General features: G+C 39.3%; 1 protein-coding gene across 3 annotated transcripts; it reads left to right on the forward strand.

Annotated features, from left to right (window-relative positions):
* The first annotated feature begins 6,142 nt into the window (after nucleotides 1-6,142).
* znf532 (zinc finger protein 532) lies at nucleotides 6,143-20,676 on the forward strand. 3 transcript variants are annotated; one of them, XM_063478350.1, is made up of 10 exons: nucleotides 6,143-6,379; nucleotides 8,608-8,668; nucleotides 10,030-12,389; nucleotides 12,723-12,904; nucleotides 14,343-14,519; nucleotides 15,971-16,133; nucleotides 16,310-16,624; nucleotides 17,171-17,283; nucleotides 17,511-17,640; nucleotides 17,726-20,676. In XM_063478350.1, the coding sequence occupies exons 3-10, from the start codon at nucleotides 10,062-10,064 to the stop codon at nucleotides 18,227-18,229; spliced, it is 3,912 nt and encodes a 1,303-aa protein (XP_063334420.1). In that variant the 5' UTR covers nucleotides 6,143-6,379; nucleotides 8,608-8,668; nucleotides 10,030-10,061; the 3' UTR covers nucleotides 18,230-20,676. The 3 variants fall into 3 exon arrangements, with proteins under 3 accessions (XP_063334420.1, XP_063334421.1, XP_063334419.1); XM_063478349.1 differs by lacking the exon at nucleotides 6,143-6,379 and adding an exon at nucleotides 7,315-7,363; XM_063478351.1 differs by lacking the exon at nucleotides 8,608-8,668.
* Nucleotides 20,677-21,566: the final 890 nt, after the last annotated feature.

Consider the following 21,566-nt stretch of genomic DNA (forward strand, 5'->3'; position numbering starts at 1 on the left):
GTTCATTGTTGCTGTAGCCTCACTTAGCCAAGTGTGTTAAGGCTCCAGCATACTGCCTTTATTGCTACCCATAGCTTTGCAGATGCAGATCTACACGTTGCAGTTGTCTGCTGGAATGCGCTATTGTTTTCTTGGAGGACAACACATCTCCATGGGCTCTGCACTGTTTAAATTCCCAGAAACCTTCTCTCTGTATAAGAATGACATAAAAAGACACCATAAATCTATCTTTCCAATATGGCAGCGTTCTTCAGACCTCAAGTATACAGTTATTACAATAACCGCAGAAAGCAGGATATTATGGTTAATAATATTTCTTACCTCAGAGAGCGCTATTACTCGGGTAATAAAGTACAGCACATGTGAGAACTGTTATACATATACAGTCTATACAATGAGACTTGTTTTGTTTTTTTTCAGAGTAAGAGAAACTGCCCCCTGCTGGTCATTAGAAAGAATGCATGAACACTCATTTCTCTTTTCAGAAAAGGAAACCTTTCTTCTTCTTTGATACACTACATGGATACTTATCAGTGAATGTCTTTATTTCTTTGGGCTAATAGGAAATGAGGATATTACTCTTACTTGTTTACTTCTTTAAATCTGTCTCCTGTAAGTCCCTGTAAGTATTGGCCCATAATAGATTATGGCAGTGGCTCCTACTCTGGGAGTTCTGCAGCACAAACTCCCAATGAAAAAAGTTACTTCAATAGTCTAAATAGTATATAGAGCAATTTCTAAGTTGTGGCGGCATAAAATACAAACATGCTGATGCTTTAGATTTTTTTTCCCTATCTCTAGTACCTCAAAACTGCATCTATTTAGACCTACAATATTAAATTACAGTTTTTACCAGATTAGGGTTGCTTGGTTGTAGTAATCGGTTATTTTGGTCAATACTCAGATCACAGTTATTTGACACCATCACACACTTTTAAACTTTTAAAAATTGTGAATTTAAAACCTGTTAAAAATATTATATTTTCAAGGGAATTTCCTTGAAATGTAAATACAATCCAAAAGTAAAGCAAAGGAATGTGCTGAAATGCAAATATAGGAATTATTTTCACAAGCAGCTGGAGCAAAATACAGCAGCACAAAACGCACACTACTCGAACACAAGATTAGTGACTGTGTGCTAAAACATAGGAGGAAATCCTTCAACTTTTACTTCTTCCTTTTACACAACACCGAATTGTCTTCACGTTTTCTGCATGTTAACAATTTGTAACTATCACTTTATTTTCAAATCACAGAAAATTATGCACACACACATGAAATAAAAACCAACGGCTCTTACAAGATGCCATAAATAAGAGTGATGGATATTTTGACATCTGTTGTGTGCTTACTTACATCTGCCATCTTGTTAATGAAGAGTCCAACTAATTTATTGGCACACTTTATTGCAGAGCACGGAAAGGTCAGCAGTGTGAATTAGGCAGTCCTCAAACACAGTGAGGCACACACGTATGTACCCGTGTGAAATTCTCGTGCTTGACTGATCCCTTTCATGACTTTATTGACATACAGATTGCTGGAGGTACAGAAATGATGAGGACAGATAAGGACTCCATGCAGGGAAATACAATTTTGTGTTGAAAAGACTAAGGGTTCCATCTGGATAAGTCCACACACAACCCAGCAGAAAATTCGAGTGCGTATGGCTCATAATATCATATCCTCGTTCAAGAATGACCTTAACAAAGCAGGATGAGTCACCTATGTTTAAAGGGCAGCGACAGATAGGACACACAGTGCAGCGTCTTATCAAATATTTGTTGGTTTATTTTTATGGAAGACAACAAGCTCATGTAACAAAAAGAAAAATGTAAAAAAAAAAAAAAAAAAAGACCAGGAATATGCAAGATGCAAGAAATACAAGGTTCAGTCGGAGGTTATTCTGTAAAATCATTCATGAAGCCATAGTTTCATTTATCACTTTTACCTTTTTTACTGTAATGACTGCTCACTTGGAACATTTTACCAACAAAAAAAGGAACAAGATGAAAAAAACATAATGAAATTACATTACCACCTAGTGAAAGTATGAACTTTGGATTACCCCACACTGAGAAGTGAAGGAGGTTTTCATTAACACATTCAACGATTCACTAACACCTACTCATGTCTGATTGCCAGGCTTTGATCACTTATACTAGAGGTGACTTTTTTCTTTTTCTTTTTTAAATTTTCAGCCTCATAATTAAACCAACTTAAATGACTTCTCTGAAAGAATAATTGTCTACATCAATCAGCATTTTGTATTTGGAAGGTAATAATTATAGGTTGTGACTGAATAAAGTGAACTTTGAAAGTTTTACTAGTAATTTTCAAGCATAAAAGGCAATTCTTCACGATAGGTTGCCATACCCTACCATGTTTATCATTAAAAAAAAAAATCACACGTTCAACTGTAAAGCTCTATATTGTGCTCCCTTTGTTGGGATTTAAACAGCAGATGGCAGTGTGGGGTGAATTTACAGAAGATTCACGCTCTAAATTTGTGATTGAACTAAGAGTTGCAATATAAGTATAATATGTGATGTCAAAAGGCATGAAACTATTTATTTTACTTGTTTGTTATTACTGTTATATAGTATTTTTTCAGCTTAGTATATAATTATTTTAATATGAGTTTTGAGCTGTGAATATCATGTCATATGACGCATTAAGCGGTGTGATAGTGGTGTCACGAACACTGACTTTTAAAGGGTGGTCTTTTTGGCAGCGTTCATTAAAATGAACAGTTTGCTTTGTGTTTGTCACAGTTTTGAGTGTGAAATCTTTTCAGAAAGCCAAAAACACAATATTGCTTTCATTTTATTACATAAGGAACCTACAGTGGGTTGTTTTGATACAAATGCCATGATGGCTTGCTCTAACTCATCAAATGAGTCAAAGAAGCTAATAATAATAATTACAAATGAAAAATGTTGGAAAGTTTTGGTTTAAATGAAGGCAAAGAACAATGAGAGAAAAACAATCCCTGTCAGGAATAGATTTCATGTCTTCCCTTTCTTTGTAAATAGTTTCCGATTTACTCAGCATCAAACAGTAACCAGCCTGAAAAAGTAAGTACTCATACATAAACAATTACTCCAACATTAACTAGTCTTTTTGTGTTCCCTTGAAGAGTAATGCATCATATTTCAAATTTACTTAGTGGTTCCTTATTACAAATTACACTGGTATTGTGTTACTAAAAAGTAGTATCTAGTAGTATTTATTTGTTCAACAAATAGCAGGTAATGATTACATTTAGGTCCATCCATTTTAGGACAATGATGTGAAATTCTTTCACCACAGTGGATTTTAAATCAAACAATCAATACATGATGGAAGTGCAGATTTTCAGGTTTAATTCAAGGGGTTTAACAAAAGGAATTAAAACCATTTTAATAGACAGTGCCCTATTTTTAGAAGCTGAAAATTAACTGGACAAAAGAACATAATTGTAACCCTAAGGAACTGTTTTTAAAACTTGGATGACGATCATTTGCGACTAGTCACTGCCTGAAGTCTAGAACTAATGGACATCGTCAAATGTTCTGCTTCCTCCCTTGAGATGCTTTGCCAGGTCTTTACTGCAGCCACTTTCAGTTGCTGCTTGTTTGTGAGTCTTTCTGCATTCAGTTTTGTCTTCAGTAACTGAAAAGCAGCTGTATTGGGCTGAGATCAGGTGACTGACTTGGCCACTGAAGAATCACATTTCTTTGCCTTGAGAAACTCTTGGGTTTTTGTTGCAGTTTGCTTTGACTCATTATCCAGTTGCACTATGAAGCACTGTCTGCTCAGTTTTGGGGCATTTGGCTGAATACATACATACATCCCCACGACATAACACTGCCCCCATACATTATTCACTGTTTAATGAATGTACAAGTTAATCTTGATTTGATCTGTCCAAAGAATTTTTTTTTCCACCCTGCAGACTCCGATCTTCCTGGTTTTTTTGGGTGTAACCATGGTTTGACCCCTCTGTATTCCCATTCATGAATTTGATTCAGTTCAATAAAATGTTATTGTGTAGCACTAAACTGTAAGGTTAAGACGCTACAATAATAGAGCGAAACCCCAACAATCAAACAACCCACTTTGAGCAAGCCCCCAGTGACAGTGGGAAGGAAAAACTTCCTTTTAACAGGAAGAAACCTCCAGCAAAACCAGGCTCTGGGATGGACAGATTCTTCGTTAAAATTATGAGAATCTTGTGTTCAAGTTCTTGACTGCCTTGAAGTTTTGTTATTTATATTTCTGTATTTCTGACTATTGTTTGATTATGTCAGTTTCCCTTTCATGTCCAGTCTGTTCTCACCTCTCTGTCTTGTCATCATCATCATCTACTGCTGAAGTCTGTCTGCTCTCTCTGTGTTCTGCCTCCGTGGTTGCCTGGTTTCTCTGTCTTTTCATGTTAATAAATCTGTTGTCCTGGTCCCTGTGTTTATCCCTTAATTTTCCTGTTATAATCTATGTTTTATCCTTTTGTCAGTCATATCTTCATGTCTGTTTGTCAAGTTGTCTTGGTCTGGACTCAGTGTGTGTTATTTCCTGTTTTATTTTGATAGTCTCCTGTCTCATGTGGGTGATGTTAAGTTTTGCACAGCGGATCCTCTCTGATCCCAGCCACCACAGCCACAGACTTTTCACATTCCTGCCGTCCGGCAGGCGGTTCAGCAGCATTTAGACTCCCACTAGCAGACACAGAGATAGTTTCTACCCACAAGCCACCAGGCTTTTGAACTGCTGACATTCTGTACACACCATTACACACTCAGTACTCTACACACTGTCACTTCAACAAATGCCACTTAAATGCTCATTGCACAGGTTTTTGCACAAACTGTAAATACCAACAATTGTCTTAAATTCTCTAAATATTTAATACTTTATTATTTTGTTTGTTTGTTTTTTCTTTATCATTATTATTCTTATTCTTATTATTACTGTTCCTTTCTTGTTATTTTCTTCTTAAATATAACTGCACACTTTCTATTTGCTCATGTAAAGCTGAGGAGCACGAGCCAAATTATGGGTAAATGTGGCTACACTGTTTATCTGTATATGACAATATATGTGCATATATTGTCTGTGTCTCCCTCTATTCTTTCTCATGTCCTCCCTCATGCTGTATGAGTTTTATGCCATCTGCTTAGCCTCAATTCAGTTTGTTCCTGCTCAGATATTGTTTTTGGTTTTTGTTTCCTGCACAGTTTTACCAGTGTTAAAACAAAGCTGCGGTTTTGAGTTACGTCAGTCTGCTAAGTCCTGCATCTGGGTCAACACTCTGTTCGCCACACACCCATTCACATGACATTACAGGGTTAATTTGTTATGAAATGATAAAGGAACAGGCTATTCCTGAACAGGAAACTGCGTGTCTTCTCCTGACCAAGTACCTCTTATGTATCACACATCTTGAATGTAAACATCTGCGCTTCGTGGCATCTTGATATTTAATTTAAAATCCACATGGTGTTGTGCAGAGCCGGTATTGCTGACATAATCATTAAGTAATGAGATACTACTGAGTAACAACCATGTTTCACTAAATGATCCAGAAAAAAATTAAGCAGATAAAAGAGTTCATCTAGAACTATGCATGAACAAATATTATCTATGATTCATTGAACATATCTTCCAGTTGGTTCTCCAGTTAAAAAAAAGAATAGAAAAGAAAAACACAGCATACTGCACAGTTATTAGGGAAGTACTGAAGCACTCATTATCTACTAGGATATCCTTTATTCATTTTTTAGTACCCAGTTGTACCTATTGTTAAGTGATACTGTAGTTAGATGTTTTTGTAGCTGCCGCTTCTAATAGTCTATATACTCTATATCATGTAACTCCATAATTACATGATAGAAATAAGAAAAAGTGTCAAACAAAACAGGAATACATTGTTGGCGTTTCTTCTGCCTCCCTTTAAAGCATTGGGAAAACACATTCAAGTGATAATATCTCAAACAGGAAATCTGGGGGGGCAGGAGATGGCTTGCTTCTAGCAGCTCCTCTTATGCCCTGCATGAATGGAGACAACATGACGTCATGTGACTTTGTCTGTGTTAGGGGGTGGGGAGCAACCTCAGCCTCCTCTCCTGCACTGAATCTGTCACAGTGTAGAGAGACAGGAGGAACCATGAGGGCCTTTTTATAATATACATTCTCAGCTCCAGCTCCCCTTTCAGTGTAAAAAATGCATTTGTGTTGTCTGACGAATAAATCTGGCATGGTGCTTACATAATGAAGGATAATTAGTTTAAGCTGCAGCATTCGAGGCTGCCTTTGGTGGCTCTGCCAGATGTATCAAGGACTGGTAGCAGGCCAAAGAGAGTCAGTCTTATTCTGCTGAAAGCCTCTTCCTGCAGTCTGCCAGGTAGGTTATGAGCTATTTGATTTTGCGCACCAATTTTATCACACGTATTGTCATCGATGTTGTATGTTATACCTTGTGATTAGCTTGTCATTGGTATGTTATTTCTGTGCTTTGCTGTGTGGGCTAGAAGAATCATCAGATCAGGATGATTGAGCTCATGTCTGCAGACGTGAAAAAGAAGCCATCGTCCTTTGCATTGCAGTCACACCTCATGAATATTTTGTGTGCCGTTAAAAGCTGGGCAGCTGTTTGACCATCAATGCCAATGCTTTAATGTTTAACAACAAAAACGCAGGCAAGAGTCTCGGTGGCGGCGGCACACAGACCGACAGTTGGGCCTAAACAGAGGCCTGGGCTATTTATACATTTTGTTTCTGTGTGTTATGTATCACTGGGAAAAAAATGTGCAGGATCAGAACATGGACATCAGCGGTGATCCTGTGTTAACATCATTTATTGACTTATATTTGTGTTCTGTAGCGTAAATATATGAACACGGTGCACAAAATCAGACCCTTATTATACGCTCGCGCTCATTTCCTTTTCCTCCATTTCCTCTCCGCCTCCCCCACCTCCCTGTGTTTTTGCCTCCCTCTCTCGCTCTCTTCTTTCTCTGCACCAGCTGCTGCTGTTTCAGAGCCAAAGTGGAGAGTCCTCTCACCACCTCCCCCCACCCCACCCCTGCACAGGCAGAGACAAAAGGCCTGGTTCGCCTGCTGAATACTGCCCCCTTTCTCCATCCGTCCCCTCATGCACGGCCATAGTGGTGGAGGCGAGGGGTTCAGGATAATACGAGGCCTGGGCTGGGACTGAAAGCTAGGACTGACCCAGGGAAGGAGAGTGGGAGGAGGGGGAAGGGAGGGCTGAGGATGGAGGATGGAAGCTGAAGTGGTTGGGGCTGAGTAAGGGCAGGTGCTGAGGCCTCCAAAGGAAGACTTTTTTCCACTCAATATCTCTCAGAGTGGGAAAAAAAATCTGAGAAGGGTATGCCAAGTTTACCTTTTCATATGTACATATATATATGCATGACAGTGCATGTCTATGTCCCTGTGCGTCTCTGTGGGGGTTTATGTGGTGGCGGGGATGGCACGCAATTCAATTTTGGGAGGAAGGTGCATGTGCGGCCTGTTTGCCCATGTTTATACTTCCTGTCATTATATCACAGTGATAGGAATAATTCTGTTAGGGGCCACATCAAAGTCTTCAGTTTTCAGAGGGGTTACTATCATGATTGGGGGTAAAGTACTGAGGGATGGGTCTGAGGAACAGGCCAAGGTTGCAGTATAAGATTTGGCTACTATCCTTATTGTTTAAACTTCCTTCTTCTTCTCAGTGCATTAGTAAGCAGCTATCATAAAGACTCATTTGGATGTCATTTTACCATTTAAGTCTTGTTGGCATCTATTACTTTTTCTTTCTTTTTTTTGCAACATCTGTGTTCAAACCAATCATCATATTCTTCTCCATTATTTGTATTTTGTGGCTTGATTTCAAAGCTGTGCAAGCAACCAGACTAGTGTCCACCTGTAAAATGGTAATAGCTCAATCCTTGTTCTTTTATAAAATCTTTGACAATATGGACCTGGTTTAGTGAGAATTGTTGCAGTGCTTCCTGGGAGGTGAGCACACTGCTTCTGTCTGCAGCAGAAGGCTTTTATGCTGGGTGACCGGAACCAGCTGAAACCGGTTTGAGGCAGTCAGGGGGCTGACAGGAACAATGCTGTCTCTGTGCTCCATGGGGATAGAGATAGCCTAGGCTGCTTCATGGCAGACCTTCACAGCTCAACCATAGCACAAGCACAGACCCCGCTTCTCCTACTAAATGCTGGCTGGATGTCCGAGCGCTAGCGTGCCGAAGCACAGCTCAGTGTGAGGGGAGCAGTGAGACTTGGGAAGGGACGAGTGCAGTGGGACGTGGCTGGCTAGGAGTCTTGAGAATCTGCAGCCTAGATCCTACCTCACACATACACACACATGCATACACATAGGAGCATGCTTTATCTGTTGTCTGTTTACATATCTGTGTGCTCGAGTGGTGCAGAGAATGACTAAGGACGATTTTTACCAAGACCACCATCACTCACCAGATCGCGGGATGTAACCTGAGCCTGTATTCTGGGCCTTTGCCTGGCTGGGAAGAAACAAGACTTTTTTCTTTTTTTTTCAGGCAGGGTGGGGTGGTGGATGGCTTTTGTGGGTTAGTAGTATTGTGACTTTGTTTGTTTCAGGATGGAAAGAAGGAAGGAAAGAAGGTTTGGCTAGTGGCTGGAGAGGGACGGAGGCAAGAGGGTGAGGAGTTGCTGATTCACTTGCATGTTTCCTCTATTATTTATTAGACTTTTGTACTCTTTTACACATTGTGTCGATTTCAAGTGCTAACAATGCACGTCTATAAAACTGGTGTTGTCAAGATGGGTTCTATGTTGTGTATTTGACATATTTGCCTGCATTTAACCTTCACTTGGTTTCTACGTCAAGCTGTTCTGCCTGTCATGGCTGTGACTAGCTGTTCTTTCCACCAGGCCTTTCTCTCTCTGCTGCAGCTTCACACAGCTCAGCAGCCATTTTTTCCCTCACTGCATATGTTTCCTGCCCTCTCCCCCCATAAGATTTCTCCTTTTCTCTGTCATTTCATCACCAGCGAACAATATGGATTACATGGGGAATTCTTTATTTTGCAATCCAAGTCCAGGTTAAAGGATATGGGTCTGTCTGTGGAACTTTGGCTCCTGTAGATTTGGATGAAACAGCAGCACTGATTCAGCTGCACGTACAAGCAGAGCAGCTTAGCTGTCCCTTTTGTCCCCAACACTCATAACAGGCTACATTCAGACAGGCCCCATCATAGCTTGTTTAAATTGTTTTTGTAATAAAAATAAAGGCTGATTCCTAAAGAAAAGATGTTCAAAACACAAAACATTTCACCTGACTGCCAAGAATATGTTCCTGATTTGTATTTGATTATGATAAACAGCCACGTAGTGTTCCTGTTTATATTTAAAAAAATTATTTAACTAAGCCAATTTATTGTGAACATTTTATTTCATATTATTCAAGACAAAATTTAGCTGAACAGTGACAACTGAAAAAGGAAAATCATATATACATATATATATAGTTGAGGCATAATACCATAATTCAGCAAATTCTTGACGAGAGCTAAAATTGACATAATTAGCACTGTGGTATACTTTTAGTTTATTTCACTTTATGTTGTAATGATGTAATGAAGTACTGAGCATGTAGATATTTAAGAGGACAAATATTATTGTTTTATTTATTAATTTATTTAATAACAAAGTGCTTTTAATGTCATCACAGCATCACATCTACACACTATGTGGATGGTGTGTTACAACCTGGTGTACCTGTCTAAAACTAGTCAGTGAACTTACTAAGTTATGACAGAAATAGGACTGAATTCTACATATATATATTTAACGTATGAAGCAAACAAAAATATAAATGGAACACATTTTCTTCCGTATCCAATTTTTTAAGACTAGCTTCATGCCATCATTGTATGACTGACCTGATCAGAATTCTTATATACTTGCACACTCTTGTAAACAGAGCAATTACAATAGAGTTAAAGGTTGTAGCTCCCAAGACCAGCATAATAAAACGTTTTGATACTTTTGTCTTTCTAGGGTGATCACCTCACTGGAACAGGAGCAGGAATATGGGAGATATGAAGACGCCTGACTTTGATGACCTGCTGGCGGCCTTTGACATCCCTGACATGGTGGATCCTAAAGCCGCTATTGAATCTGGCCACCAAGATGACCATGATGGACAGCTCAAGCAAACCAGTGGTGGTGTGACTAACAGTGAGAATGAGGCCCAACACCCCTCAGCAGCACATGATGTAGGTGTTAGTGTCATTGTGAAGAACACACGAAACCTAGACACAAGTGAACATTGTGGGACTGAATCAGAGAGGGGTAGGCATTTCCACTCCCATTCCCGACTCCCTTCTGTTCACAATGGACTCAATAATATTTTGGTGTCCACAATACCAACTGGGGCTCAATACACGAAGAATGGATGTAAAATTCCCAGAGAGGAAGGCCAGAAAATGAACAATGAATCATTTACCTTCAATCAGTTTAGCCCAATTTCCAGCACAGAAGAGTTTGATGATGATGAGAAAATTGAGGTAGAAGACCCAGGAGACAAGCAGGGAGGTCACACAGCTGGGAAAGGGGAGCGGAACTCCAAATCTGCTAAACGGGAAAGTCTTTCCAAGCCCAAAACAAATGGAGACCAAAAGCCTGATCTTAACAACAATAACTGTGGTACTTTTAGAAGTTGTAAGTTCAAGAATCTCTCTCAGTCAACTTTACCTGAAGGGAAACTTGAGGAAACAATGCCCAAGTCTCATAGCAAAGAGTGCCAAGAAGGTGGGCAGTCATCGGGACTTGGTAATCCATCCTGCCTTTCACAAGTCAAATCCAAATCCTCAACAAAACTTTCATCTTGTATAGCAGCCATAGCTGCTCTAAGTGCCAAAAAAGCTGGTGCTGAAGACTTAGGTACTTTGGATTCTCCTACAACACAGCAAGAACCAGCACAGGTCAAAGAAAATTCAAGAGTCCCAGAGAAGCCACAGGATCAGGAATCAGCCATGGAGATTACAAAGAGACTGCTAACAAGACAACCAGACAGCCCCTCTAGTGTGACTAGTGAAAGCAGCAGCAAAGGTTCCCCTGCCTCAAAAACAGACACCACCCCAGTTATCCCAAAGGTCAGGATCAAAACAATCAAAACCTCAACTGGACAGATCAAGCGTACAGTCACCCGAGTCCTTCCAGAATTTGATCCTGAGGGTCTGAAAAAAAGAGAGAACAGCACATCTGTCATGACAACCACTAATCCTAGTGCAATTTTTTCATCTCCAACAAGACATTGTCTTCCAACCACAGTATTAACCACCACAGGGGGACCTTCAATTGAAATAACCAAGCAAATGACAATTAAACCTGTTGCAACAGCATTCCTGCCAGTCTCAGCAGTCAAGACAGCTGGTTCCCAAGTTATCAACCTTAAGCTGGCTAACAACACAACAGTTAAAGCAACAGTCATCCCTGCTGCATCAGTACAAAGTGCCAGCAGTGCTATCTTGAAAGCTGCTAATGCCATCCAACAACAGACTGTCATGGTGCCTGCCTCTAGTCTGGCAAATGCCAAACTTGTGCCAAAGACAGTCCATCTTAGTAACCTCAGCCTTCTGCCTCATACAGTGTCCTCTGCTGCCTGTGATCTCCAACACACCTTGTCCAAACAGCCCCAACATCAGCAATCACAGCAAGCAAAACAGCAGACAATTCTCACCAGTCAGCAGTCAAAGAAAGTCTCTAGAGTTCAAGTGTTCACTAGTTCTCAAAGCTCTGTGGTGGATGCCTTCAATAAAGTCCTGAGTAGCATGAATCCGGTCCCTGTGTACGTCCCAAACCTCTCCCCACCAACCTCAGCCTGTATCTCTCTACCCTCACTTGGCTACAAGTGCTTGGAATGTGGAGATTCATTTGCTCTTGAGAAGAGCCTGACACAGCACTACGAGCGCCGCAGTGTGCGGATCGAGGTCACCTGCAACCACTGTGCCAAAAGTATAGTGTTCTATAACAAATGCAGCCTCTTGTCTCATGCTAGGGGTCACAAAGACAAAGGGGTGGTTATGCAGTGTTCACACCTAATCCTAAAACCCATCCCTGCAGATCAGATGATTGGTTCATCAGTTGCAGGACCACACAACGTTAATGGCACCACCACTACCACTCAAGCACATGCACCTGCGGGTCAAATGCAAGACAAGGTATCTGGTGCTGGGAACCAACCTGCAGTGATTTCAGCTCCAAGCAGTGCACCTGTTGTGGCAGCCATGCCGTTGGAGGATGACGCATCAAAGCTCTGCAGGCACAGCTTAAAATGCTTGGAGTGTAACGAAATGTTCCAGGATGACAACTCACTAGCAATGCACTATCAACAAGCATCGGAGCACAGAAGTCAGGTGTGTATGTAATGCGTAAATCACCACAGGATATGAGGGAAGCTATTTCTGCCAAGTCCGGTCAATTTGACAAAATCTCTACAAAAGTCGCAGAAAATACCATGCTATGAAAACGCAAGGCATTCTATATAAAGGGTAGAGTGTATAGTTGACTGTAAATGCCAAGGTACATGTCAGGAAGAAAAATAAAAATAGTTTAATCTGCAGTATATATTAATTTGCATTAATAATACTATCATTTTAGTTAAATAACACGATGTATTCTGGAAGCAGTTTTCTAACCATAGTATGGGAAAAAAGTCAATTTTTTAATGTCTTTTCTTTATCCCATAGAAAACATGCACCATTTGCCAAATGCTTCTCCCAAATCAGTGCAGCTTTTTGTCACACCAGCGGATCCACCAGCACAAATCACCTTACATCTGCCCTGAGTGTGGTGCCAGTTGTCGCTCTGTCCACTTCCAGTCACATGTGACCAAAAACTGTCTGCATTACACTCGGAGAGTCGGCTACCGGTGCGTTAGAACTTTATAAACTTGTATTTTTGTCTTCTGTTATGCGACATAGTTTGTTTTGTTTTTTCAAAACATGTGCTATTGAGACCCACATGTTTATATGCATAGTGTGAAATCTGATTAAAATATGAAGCCACGTTGCACCATGATTTTCTGAAAGTGGCCATACACAGAATAAAATGTCTCTGGTTCTTGCTTTCCATTTAAAGTGGCACTTATAGTGTCATTTATAATTACAGTTATTAAAACATCTGCAGCTTGACAATCCCATATCCCCAAAAGTGATATTATTCACAACAAAAATTACTGAGAAAAAATTGGACTGTCGCAGTTGGAGTCACCCAAGTTACATGCCATTAAAAATGAAAGTTTGTCTTTGAGCAATTACAGTTCAATTATGACCCTGGTCAATCAAATTGTTATTAAAAGAACAGTTGGCCATGAAGGTAAAATCTGCAACGATATAATACATTTTATTACATTCCTGGCCTCTTGATGATATTTTTACAGTTGATATGATTTGTAATTGCTTATCAATTAAGAGTGCTATCAACTTCATAGACATGACACTATGTGCAAATGCACTTTCCGAACATTTCAATTTTAACTTAAATTAATAAATCAGCTCAATATACAAAAAATTTACTTTTATCCCCAAGACCAGAGGTTAACAATCCAAAAATATAAATGTATTTTCTATTTCTATTTGACGATATCTGTATTTCTACTTCAATTAGTACTTTAGAAGGTGATTATAGAGAGATTTGTCAGGCTGGTCATTTCCCGCTGTTTCCACATACTAGTTATAGCTTCAGTCACACATGCATAGAGACCAGTCGGTAACCTCATGTTGACCTCTGGACCCTGGGTTAAAGTTTGAAATCACAAGGTTTTCAGCTCAGCATATATTCTTCCAATTTCACTTTACAACTGTCCCACATCTCAGTTGCTCACAGAATACACACTTTTACTGATGGCTGCCTGGTGGTCCTGGCAACCTGTCTCTAGTCCAGCAGAAATAGGGTTTCAGCTATTGATTTCACATCAACTGTCAGCAACTGCTTTTTTTTCCCTCATGACTAATGGTTGCTAAATGGTTGCCAGCCAGTCTTTAGGCCTTTGTGACTGGGGCCTAAGTTAACTATCGTGTATTTTAATATGCAATATAAAACTGGTATTGGTCTTTATATTTAACTCCTAAAACACATTTATGCATATTTATTCATATATTTTACTATAAACTCAAGAATCAGGTCCAAGTTTGACACGAGTCTTTTGCAGACTAAGGTGCTAGACTTTTGATGGCACAAAGTCAATGACCACTTTGAATTCATATCAACAACGTTTCTGTTAGGAGAATGTGCTGAATTGATTCATAAAATGTAATTTGAGTCAATATCTTACCTGTTCTTCCTTTCTCCATTCTTTGTCCCTCCAGCTGTATCCACTGTAGTGTGATCTTTGCTGATGTCGCAACTCTAAAGTCCCACATACAAAGTACTCACTGTGAGGTCTTTTTTAAATGTCCTCTCTGCCCCATGGCCTTCAAGTCTGCACCGGGAACACACTCACATGCATATACACAGCATCCAGGACTGAAGGCAGGCGAGCCCAAGTAGGTCTTCACATGCTGTATCTATCATCTTTTACAAAAATATGTAAAATAGAACCTAATTCTGAAAATATTTTTGCAAAAATACAATAATTTGCAAATCACATAAGCCCATATTTTATTCACAGTAGAACACAGAAAATGTATCAAATGTTTTAACTGACAAAATGTACAATTTTAAGAAAAACATTATCTTATTTTGAATTTGATGGCAGCAACACATCCCAAAAAACTCGGGACACAGCCAAGTTTAACACTTTGTAGAATTACCACTTCTTTTAACAACTGTCTAAAAATATCTGGGAACTGAGGAGACAGTTCTGGGTCTTCTTTGTCTTATTTTTAACTTCATGATGTGGCAAATATTTTTAGTTTGTTAAAGGTCTGGACTGCAGACAGGTCTATTCAGCATCCAGACTCTTCTACTATGAAGCCACACTGTTGTGCATTAGTGCTAATTCCACAGGCACTAATGCATACTATCAGAGATGCGCTGCCAATCAATGGCATCCTCTCCTCTGCAGCATCCATGTTTTCCAATAAGAGTTTTAAGTCCATTGTAAATGAGCAGTGTAGTCTGACAACCTGAAGATTGCAGACATGCAGTATTGAGGTTCAGCCTTGTACTTTGCGCACAGATATTTCTCCAGATTCTCAGAATATTTGATCATATTATGTACTGTAAATACTAAGATATTCAAAAGCCTTTACAATTTTACATTGAGAAACATTAATTAATTCTAAAACTGCTTCACAATTTGTATTTTTTGCAAATAGGTGAACCCCTGCCAAACTGACAAACTCTGCCTCTATAAGATACTTCTTTATACCAAATAATGTTGCCAATTTGTTACCTAATTGGTTACAAGATACTCCTCCAGCTTTTTGTTTTAAGGGTTAGGCTTTTCGAGTATTTTGTCCCCAATGTTGCTGCCATCAAATTCAAAATGAGCCAATATTTATCATGTATTTCCATTTCACACAGATTCCTAACATTTTCAGAGCTGGGTTTTCAAATTAATCTCAGTTATATACCCATATAAACAATAATTGTTTTCATGGTTTACTCATCAACATAAATGTACGTAAGCTTTCTTTGACACAGGCACATGTCAATGTAACCCAATACCCATGTCCAATGCCTTTCATTATCTTTGCTGTTTCATCAGTAGTAGGATTTGTGTGTTTTAGATTTGGTGGCTTAGCTTTGGTTTGTTTTTTCCACACAGTAACCTTTCACTTACTTACTTACATCACCCATCATTAACAGTTCTGATGATATATACGCTAAGCAGCAGCTGTCCTTGACCCATTTGGCCTGAGTGTCCTTCAAGTTGAATATTTCATACTATATGTAGTGGACTGACACCAACATTGATTATAAGCATGATGTAAACCCAAAAGTAGCATTTGAACAGCTCCCATCCCTAAATACTTCTCTGTCTGTCTTTCAGGATGATCTATAAATGTTCCATGTGCGATACTGTGTTTACTCTTCAGTCCCTCCTCTACACACACTTTGACCAGCATATAATCAATCAGAAAGTTTCAGTGTTTAAATGTCCCGACTGCTCCATGCACTATGCACAAAAACAGCTCATGTTGGATCATATTAAGGTAGGCATAAAAAATATATAGTTTGATTTTTGTGCAATAGGATTAATTTTTGTATGAATATTTTTAACTTGAAATTAAACATTTTACTGTAACTTCCAATTAATCTCATGAGTTGTACTTTAGAAATGTCAGACTGTAGATTTTTTACACTTTGTGCCCACATGGCTCATTTTCAGGCCATACATGGAACCTTGAAGACCACGGAGGGCCCGCCAAACCTGGGGATCAACCTTCCACTGAGCACGAAGCCCACTAATTCTAACAGCACCAACAGCAAGAGCCCCCGTAATAATAACAAAGATGGTAGAAATATCAACGGTCAAAACAAGGGAGAAAAGAAACCTTCAGCTTTGTCAGTAAAGAAAAATAACAGTAACTGTTCAGAAGACTTAAAGAGCCCTCCCAGTTCAGGATACACATGTAAAGACTGCAATAGCCTCTTCAGTTCCAGGGAGCTCTTTGTGGTGCACATGAGGCGAGAACATGGCAAGGTAAATATCTGCCACTCTCATAAGAAAGTTTAAGATTTGCCAAATTATTGTTTTTAAGATTTGCTTAGTGCTGATAAATGAGTTGAGCCAGAAATGGAGAGCATTCACCTTCATAGTGAAAGCTGTGCCTTGCCACTGCAACCAACATGTTTCAAAAGGGGAAACTTTTAAATTGAAGACAAATGGTCTTCATGGCAGTTACCATGTTTTTGCAAACAACTCCAAACAAGGTTTGCAGTGCAGCATCACATACCTCTTTGCAAGCAGTTTCACCTAGTGACAAAAGGCAACTTCCTGCAACTACATGCCACTGGGTGCAGGACTACACCTTTTTCCCTAGCATCCAGTGGTTACTAGGGGCCACTGACTCTAGGTCAGGTGCTTAGGCAATCAATGCCACAGCAACTGCTAGCAACCTCTAGCAACCACTTGCAGCTGGTAGGGAATACTCATTTTCCCTAGCAAGTGGTGGTTTCCAGGCAGTTGCGAAACAGTCTCTAGGTCTGTATGATTTAGTCCTCAGACATTCTTCCCTTCCCTCTGCAGATGTTGAAAAAGCACCCCTGTCGACAGTGTGACAAGTCTTTCAGCTCCTCCCACAGCCTTTGCCGACACAATCGTCTCAAACACAAGGGCTTGCGGAAGGTCTACACCTGCCCGTGAGTATCACTTTCTCTGCAACTGTTTGCGTAAGCTTACATTTCCTGAGCAAGTCTCACTCTGTAAATGAGCAAAAGTAAGAAATTATTTGTGTCCATGGTCTCCATGACCAACTCACATTTTCTTGTAGGGATTTTACAGGTTTACAAAGTTCAGCATCAGAACAATGCAATGTGCCTTGTACGTAGTAAAGTCTGAAATACTTTTTTAAATTGTGATTTTACAGGCACTGCCCAGCTCTCAGTCAGCCCTTTACTAAAAGAGTGTTGCTGGATCAGCACATTCAACTGATGCATGGAGTTAAAGATGTAGGGGGAAAGACTCATAACATGGAGGCTTTACCTGACAAAGAAAAGGTACTGTGGAACAATTTTAGAAGGAAATCACTTCTTTGTTTTTCATGACATCTCTGAGCTAACTTTCACATAATGTCCTTTACAGAGTCTCAGCCCCAAAAGGAAGACAGAAGATGATGAAGGAGATCCAGGGTTGAACTCCAGGGGGACTATCTCACAGCCACTGAAGAGGCTTAAGGTGAACATCCTCAAAGTTCACAAGTGTGCTGTCTGCAGCTTCACCACTGAAGATTTTGCCGCATTCCAAGAGCACATTCCTCAGCACAAGTCTGACGGCTCATCTTACCAGTGTCAAGAGTGCGGCCTGTGCTACACCTCCCACCGCTCACTGGCCCGACACCTCTTTATTGTCCACCGGCTGAAGGAGCCTCAAGGCCTTGGCCGATATAACGGACGGAGCAAGGAAGATGAGGAGAGTCAAAGAGAGAACCAGTTTGATGTTACTGATGAGAACAGCGATGGGACACCAAACACTAAATGTAAGGTGTGTGGGAAGATGTTTGAAACGGAGGGAAACCTGAACACTCACATGAGGACACACGGGATGGCATTCATAAAGGCAAAGAGACTAAGTGCAGTGGAAAAGTGAAAGAAAGACACTTTTTACTCATTCCACAATTCAATGTAAACAGCTTGTTAAACCTACAGTACCTCCACTGACTGTGTTTATGTTGTAGGTACATCATGTAAATGCAGTGGTATATAACATGTATACAATACAAACTAAAAAGTATGTAAGTCATTTAACGTGTCTGAGGAAATTGAACAAAGTTTCTGGTAAAGATGTTTCTAAAGCCTTACATAGAACTTTTTTAGAAGAGCCTTTTATGTGAAATAGTTTCCATAGTTGTCTTCTTGCTAGGACCAGATAATGTATGGACAATATATTCTAATGGGATTAATCCTCATACAATCAGCAGTGTTCTAAACTTTCAATGCCCAATGAATGTCTGTCAGAAAAATATATCAAACTGTGGGAAGCTTCAGCTTCCCCATAGCGCAGCTAACTTGATTTGAAATTGTTTTTGAAAATTCACGGATCCCTTTAAGACTTACCTTCTACAAAAAGACCGCACTTCTTATAACACACCCAGAAGAACATGTGTGCAGTAACTTTGAGCTGGAGTACAATCGGTTAAAGAAGCAGCTTAGTGTCATTTGAATTTTCATAAAGTAAGTTGCTAACATATCAACAAAACAAAGTTTGGAATATGGAAACATAAATATGTGATGCAGCATACAAAAGCTAGGCGAACTTTTTTTTTTTTTCATTTTTGTTTCCTAAAATTTCACAACTTCTCGATTAACATGCAAAAAAATATATATATTTATTTTTGATTATTTTCTATGAGGTTTAACTTTAGTAAATGATCAAACATTCATTACAAACTTCACGAAGCATACAAGTAACCATCAGTCGATTACAATTCACAGGCTAGAGACAGAAAAAATGTTCAGCATCACTAAGGGGAAAATTTCGTTGAGTATCTGAGTTGCACTCTTATGCCTGAATTACTCTTCTGAGACAAATCTACGTAGAGCCTGTGTTTCAGAAGGGTTTATGATTACAACACATCTGCAGATGCAGATTTAACACAGAAGTATAAATCCCCTGTTAGGCTTTTTTGATTTCCAAAAAAGAGGACACTTGGCTCAGTCATGAAGAACTTGCTTAAAGAAACATATTTAAACGGCACCTTCTCTGTGCGGTTATTGAATTGTGAAATAAAATATGCCATATAGGCTTTTACAAGTCAACAAGTGCAAAAAAATAACTTAAAAGCCTCTGGAATTAAATAATGGTACAGAGAATGGTATGCCTCATCTGCATAAGAAAAATTACCAGTACTGGGTCGGTACAAGGGAAATTTCTTTTGTAGTTCGTCTGAAAAGATGGACTTGCGCTTTGGGATCTTTTAAACGCGTTGCTGCGCGCTGACTGTCCCGTCTGTGAGCGCAGAACAAGTGCTCACAAAGCAGCAGTTCGGGGATGATGTCACACACATGGGTCTTCTGTCGGAATATAGGAAAACCCGGACATTTTTATCAATCACGAAAATTGGACGGTTGGTCACCCTAGGCATGTGTGGCTGTGCTGTGTTTGATTTGAACTTTACAGCTGAGAGCTTTGATGTGAGGATTTGGGGTAAAATTGCACATTGTTTATATGCAGTTTATTCATCAGAAGCACTTACAGAATCTGTATTTGTCAGACAACGATACACAGTGAAGTTAAGATAAACACTGGCGATATCGTAAAGTCCCTTTCCTGTGCTGCGTCACATATGAGTTTAAAGCTCCCAACTTTACTGATCATAAAGTCAAACTTTACTATGTCCTTTAAAGACACTTGTGGGCCAATTTTTTTTGGAAGTATTTTATAAAGGATTGTGATATTTTTTTAAGTTGATGTTTCATTACTGTCTTAATATACTGTAACTGGCAGCTCTTTGAGATTACAATTCACTTAAAATGTTTATTTATCTAAATATTGTAAATATGAGACAAAGCACTTGACTTCCTTTGAACAGCAGTCCTCTTTACAGTATATTAACGTAATTCTAACAAGAGCACAATAACATTAAAATTGTAACGACACTAGAGTATCATTTAATTTGCTGCCTTATTGTGTGGATGTGAATCTTTTTTCATTTCATGGTTCTTCAAGTTATGCGATCATGATGAATGTTCACTGACAGGAATTATACTGAAACAAACTTCTGAGGTAGAAGAAAACGTCTATGAATGTACGCTTGGCTGTAAATAGGTGACAGCCAATTCAGTGAAATAAACACAAGATTGTTGCTCATTGTTTTCTTTGGTCTCAGCCTTTCCCAAAAGAAAGCCTCACTTTGTTTGTTGTTGTTGTTGTTGTTTTATAATGACAATAAGACTTGAAATGTCTTGCGCTGTAAAACTGCATGCGAGAACCAGTCTGTTGATTAGAATGTGTCTTGCTGCCACTGCTGCCGTTTTTAAACATTTCTGATGCTTGTAAACAAAATTGTTCTAAATGTTAATAAATGATGTCTATTACACAGGAGACATCAGGTCTTCACTGGGGAAGAAATCCTATCATGATCATCCTGATGTACCCGATTCTGCTTAATATTACTATTAAGACTAATGTCTAACAGCCAGATTGATATAATTGTACTCAATGATAAAAACAAGTAGTTCTCTGATGAGCCACTCTCCCAGTAATAAGAGTCAGGTGAAAAATAAGGAAAAAGTAAATACACCCTTGATTCAGTAGGTTGCAGAGCCACTTTTAGCAGAATCTTAAGGTCCCACTACAGCATTTCAATCTGCTTGACATCTCAGGTTTGACTTTGCCATTAAAATAACTTTATTCTTTACTTTTCAGTCATTCTGCTGTTGATCTGCTGATGTGTTTGGGACCATTGTCCTATTGTGTGACACAGTTTGGGGAAGGCTTTAGCTTTCAGACAGACGCCCTCACATTTGCCTCTAGAATACTTTGGTACACAGAGGAGCTGATGGTCAACTCAGTGACTGTAAGAAGTCCATGTCCTGTGGCTAGAACACAAGCCCAAATCATCACTCCTCCACCACCGTGCCTGATGGTTGATATGGGGTGTTTGTGCTGATTTGCTGAGTTTGGTTTTTGCATCATGTCCAAACATCTCCACTTTGTTCTTGTCTCTCCAAAGGGCATTGTTCCATCAGATGCAAGAGTAAGCTATTCTGCAGTGTTCTTTTTATATAGAGACAGACTTTCTCCGTCAGCCCTTCTAAACATTTTTTTTTAGTCTTTTTCTAATTGTACTGTCATGAACTTTAACATTTAACATTCTAACTGAGCCTTCTTTTTTGCATGACTATACGTGTTACATCATGTTTTTGTTTAAAAATATAAAAATTTCAACAATTTCATCACTTATTTCAACACTAAATCCAGTAGC

The sequence above is a fragment of the Pelmatolapia mariae genome, linkage group LG7, assembly GCF_036321145.2.
Source record: "Pelmatolapia mariae isolate MD_Pm_ZW linkage group LG7, Pm_UMD_F_2, whole genome shotgun sequence".
Lineage (NCBI taxonomy): Eukaryota > Metazoa > Chordata > Actinopteri > Cichliformes > Cichlidae > Pelmatolapia > Pelmatolapia mariae.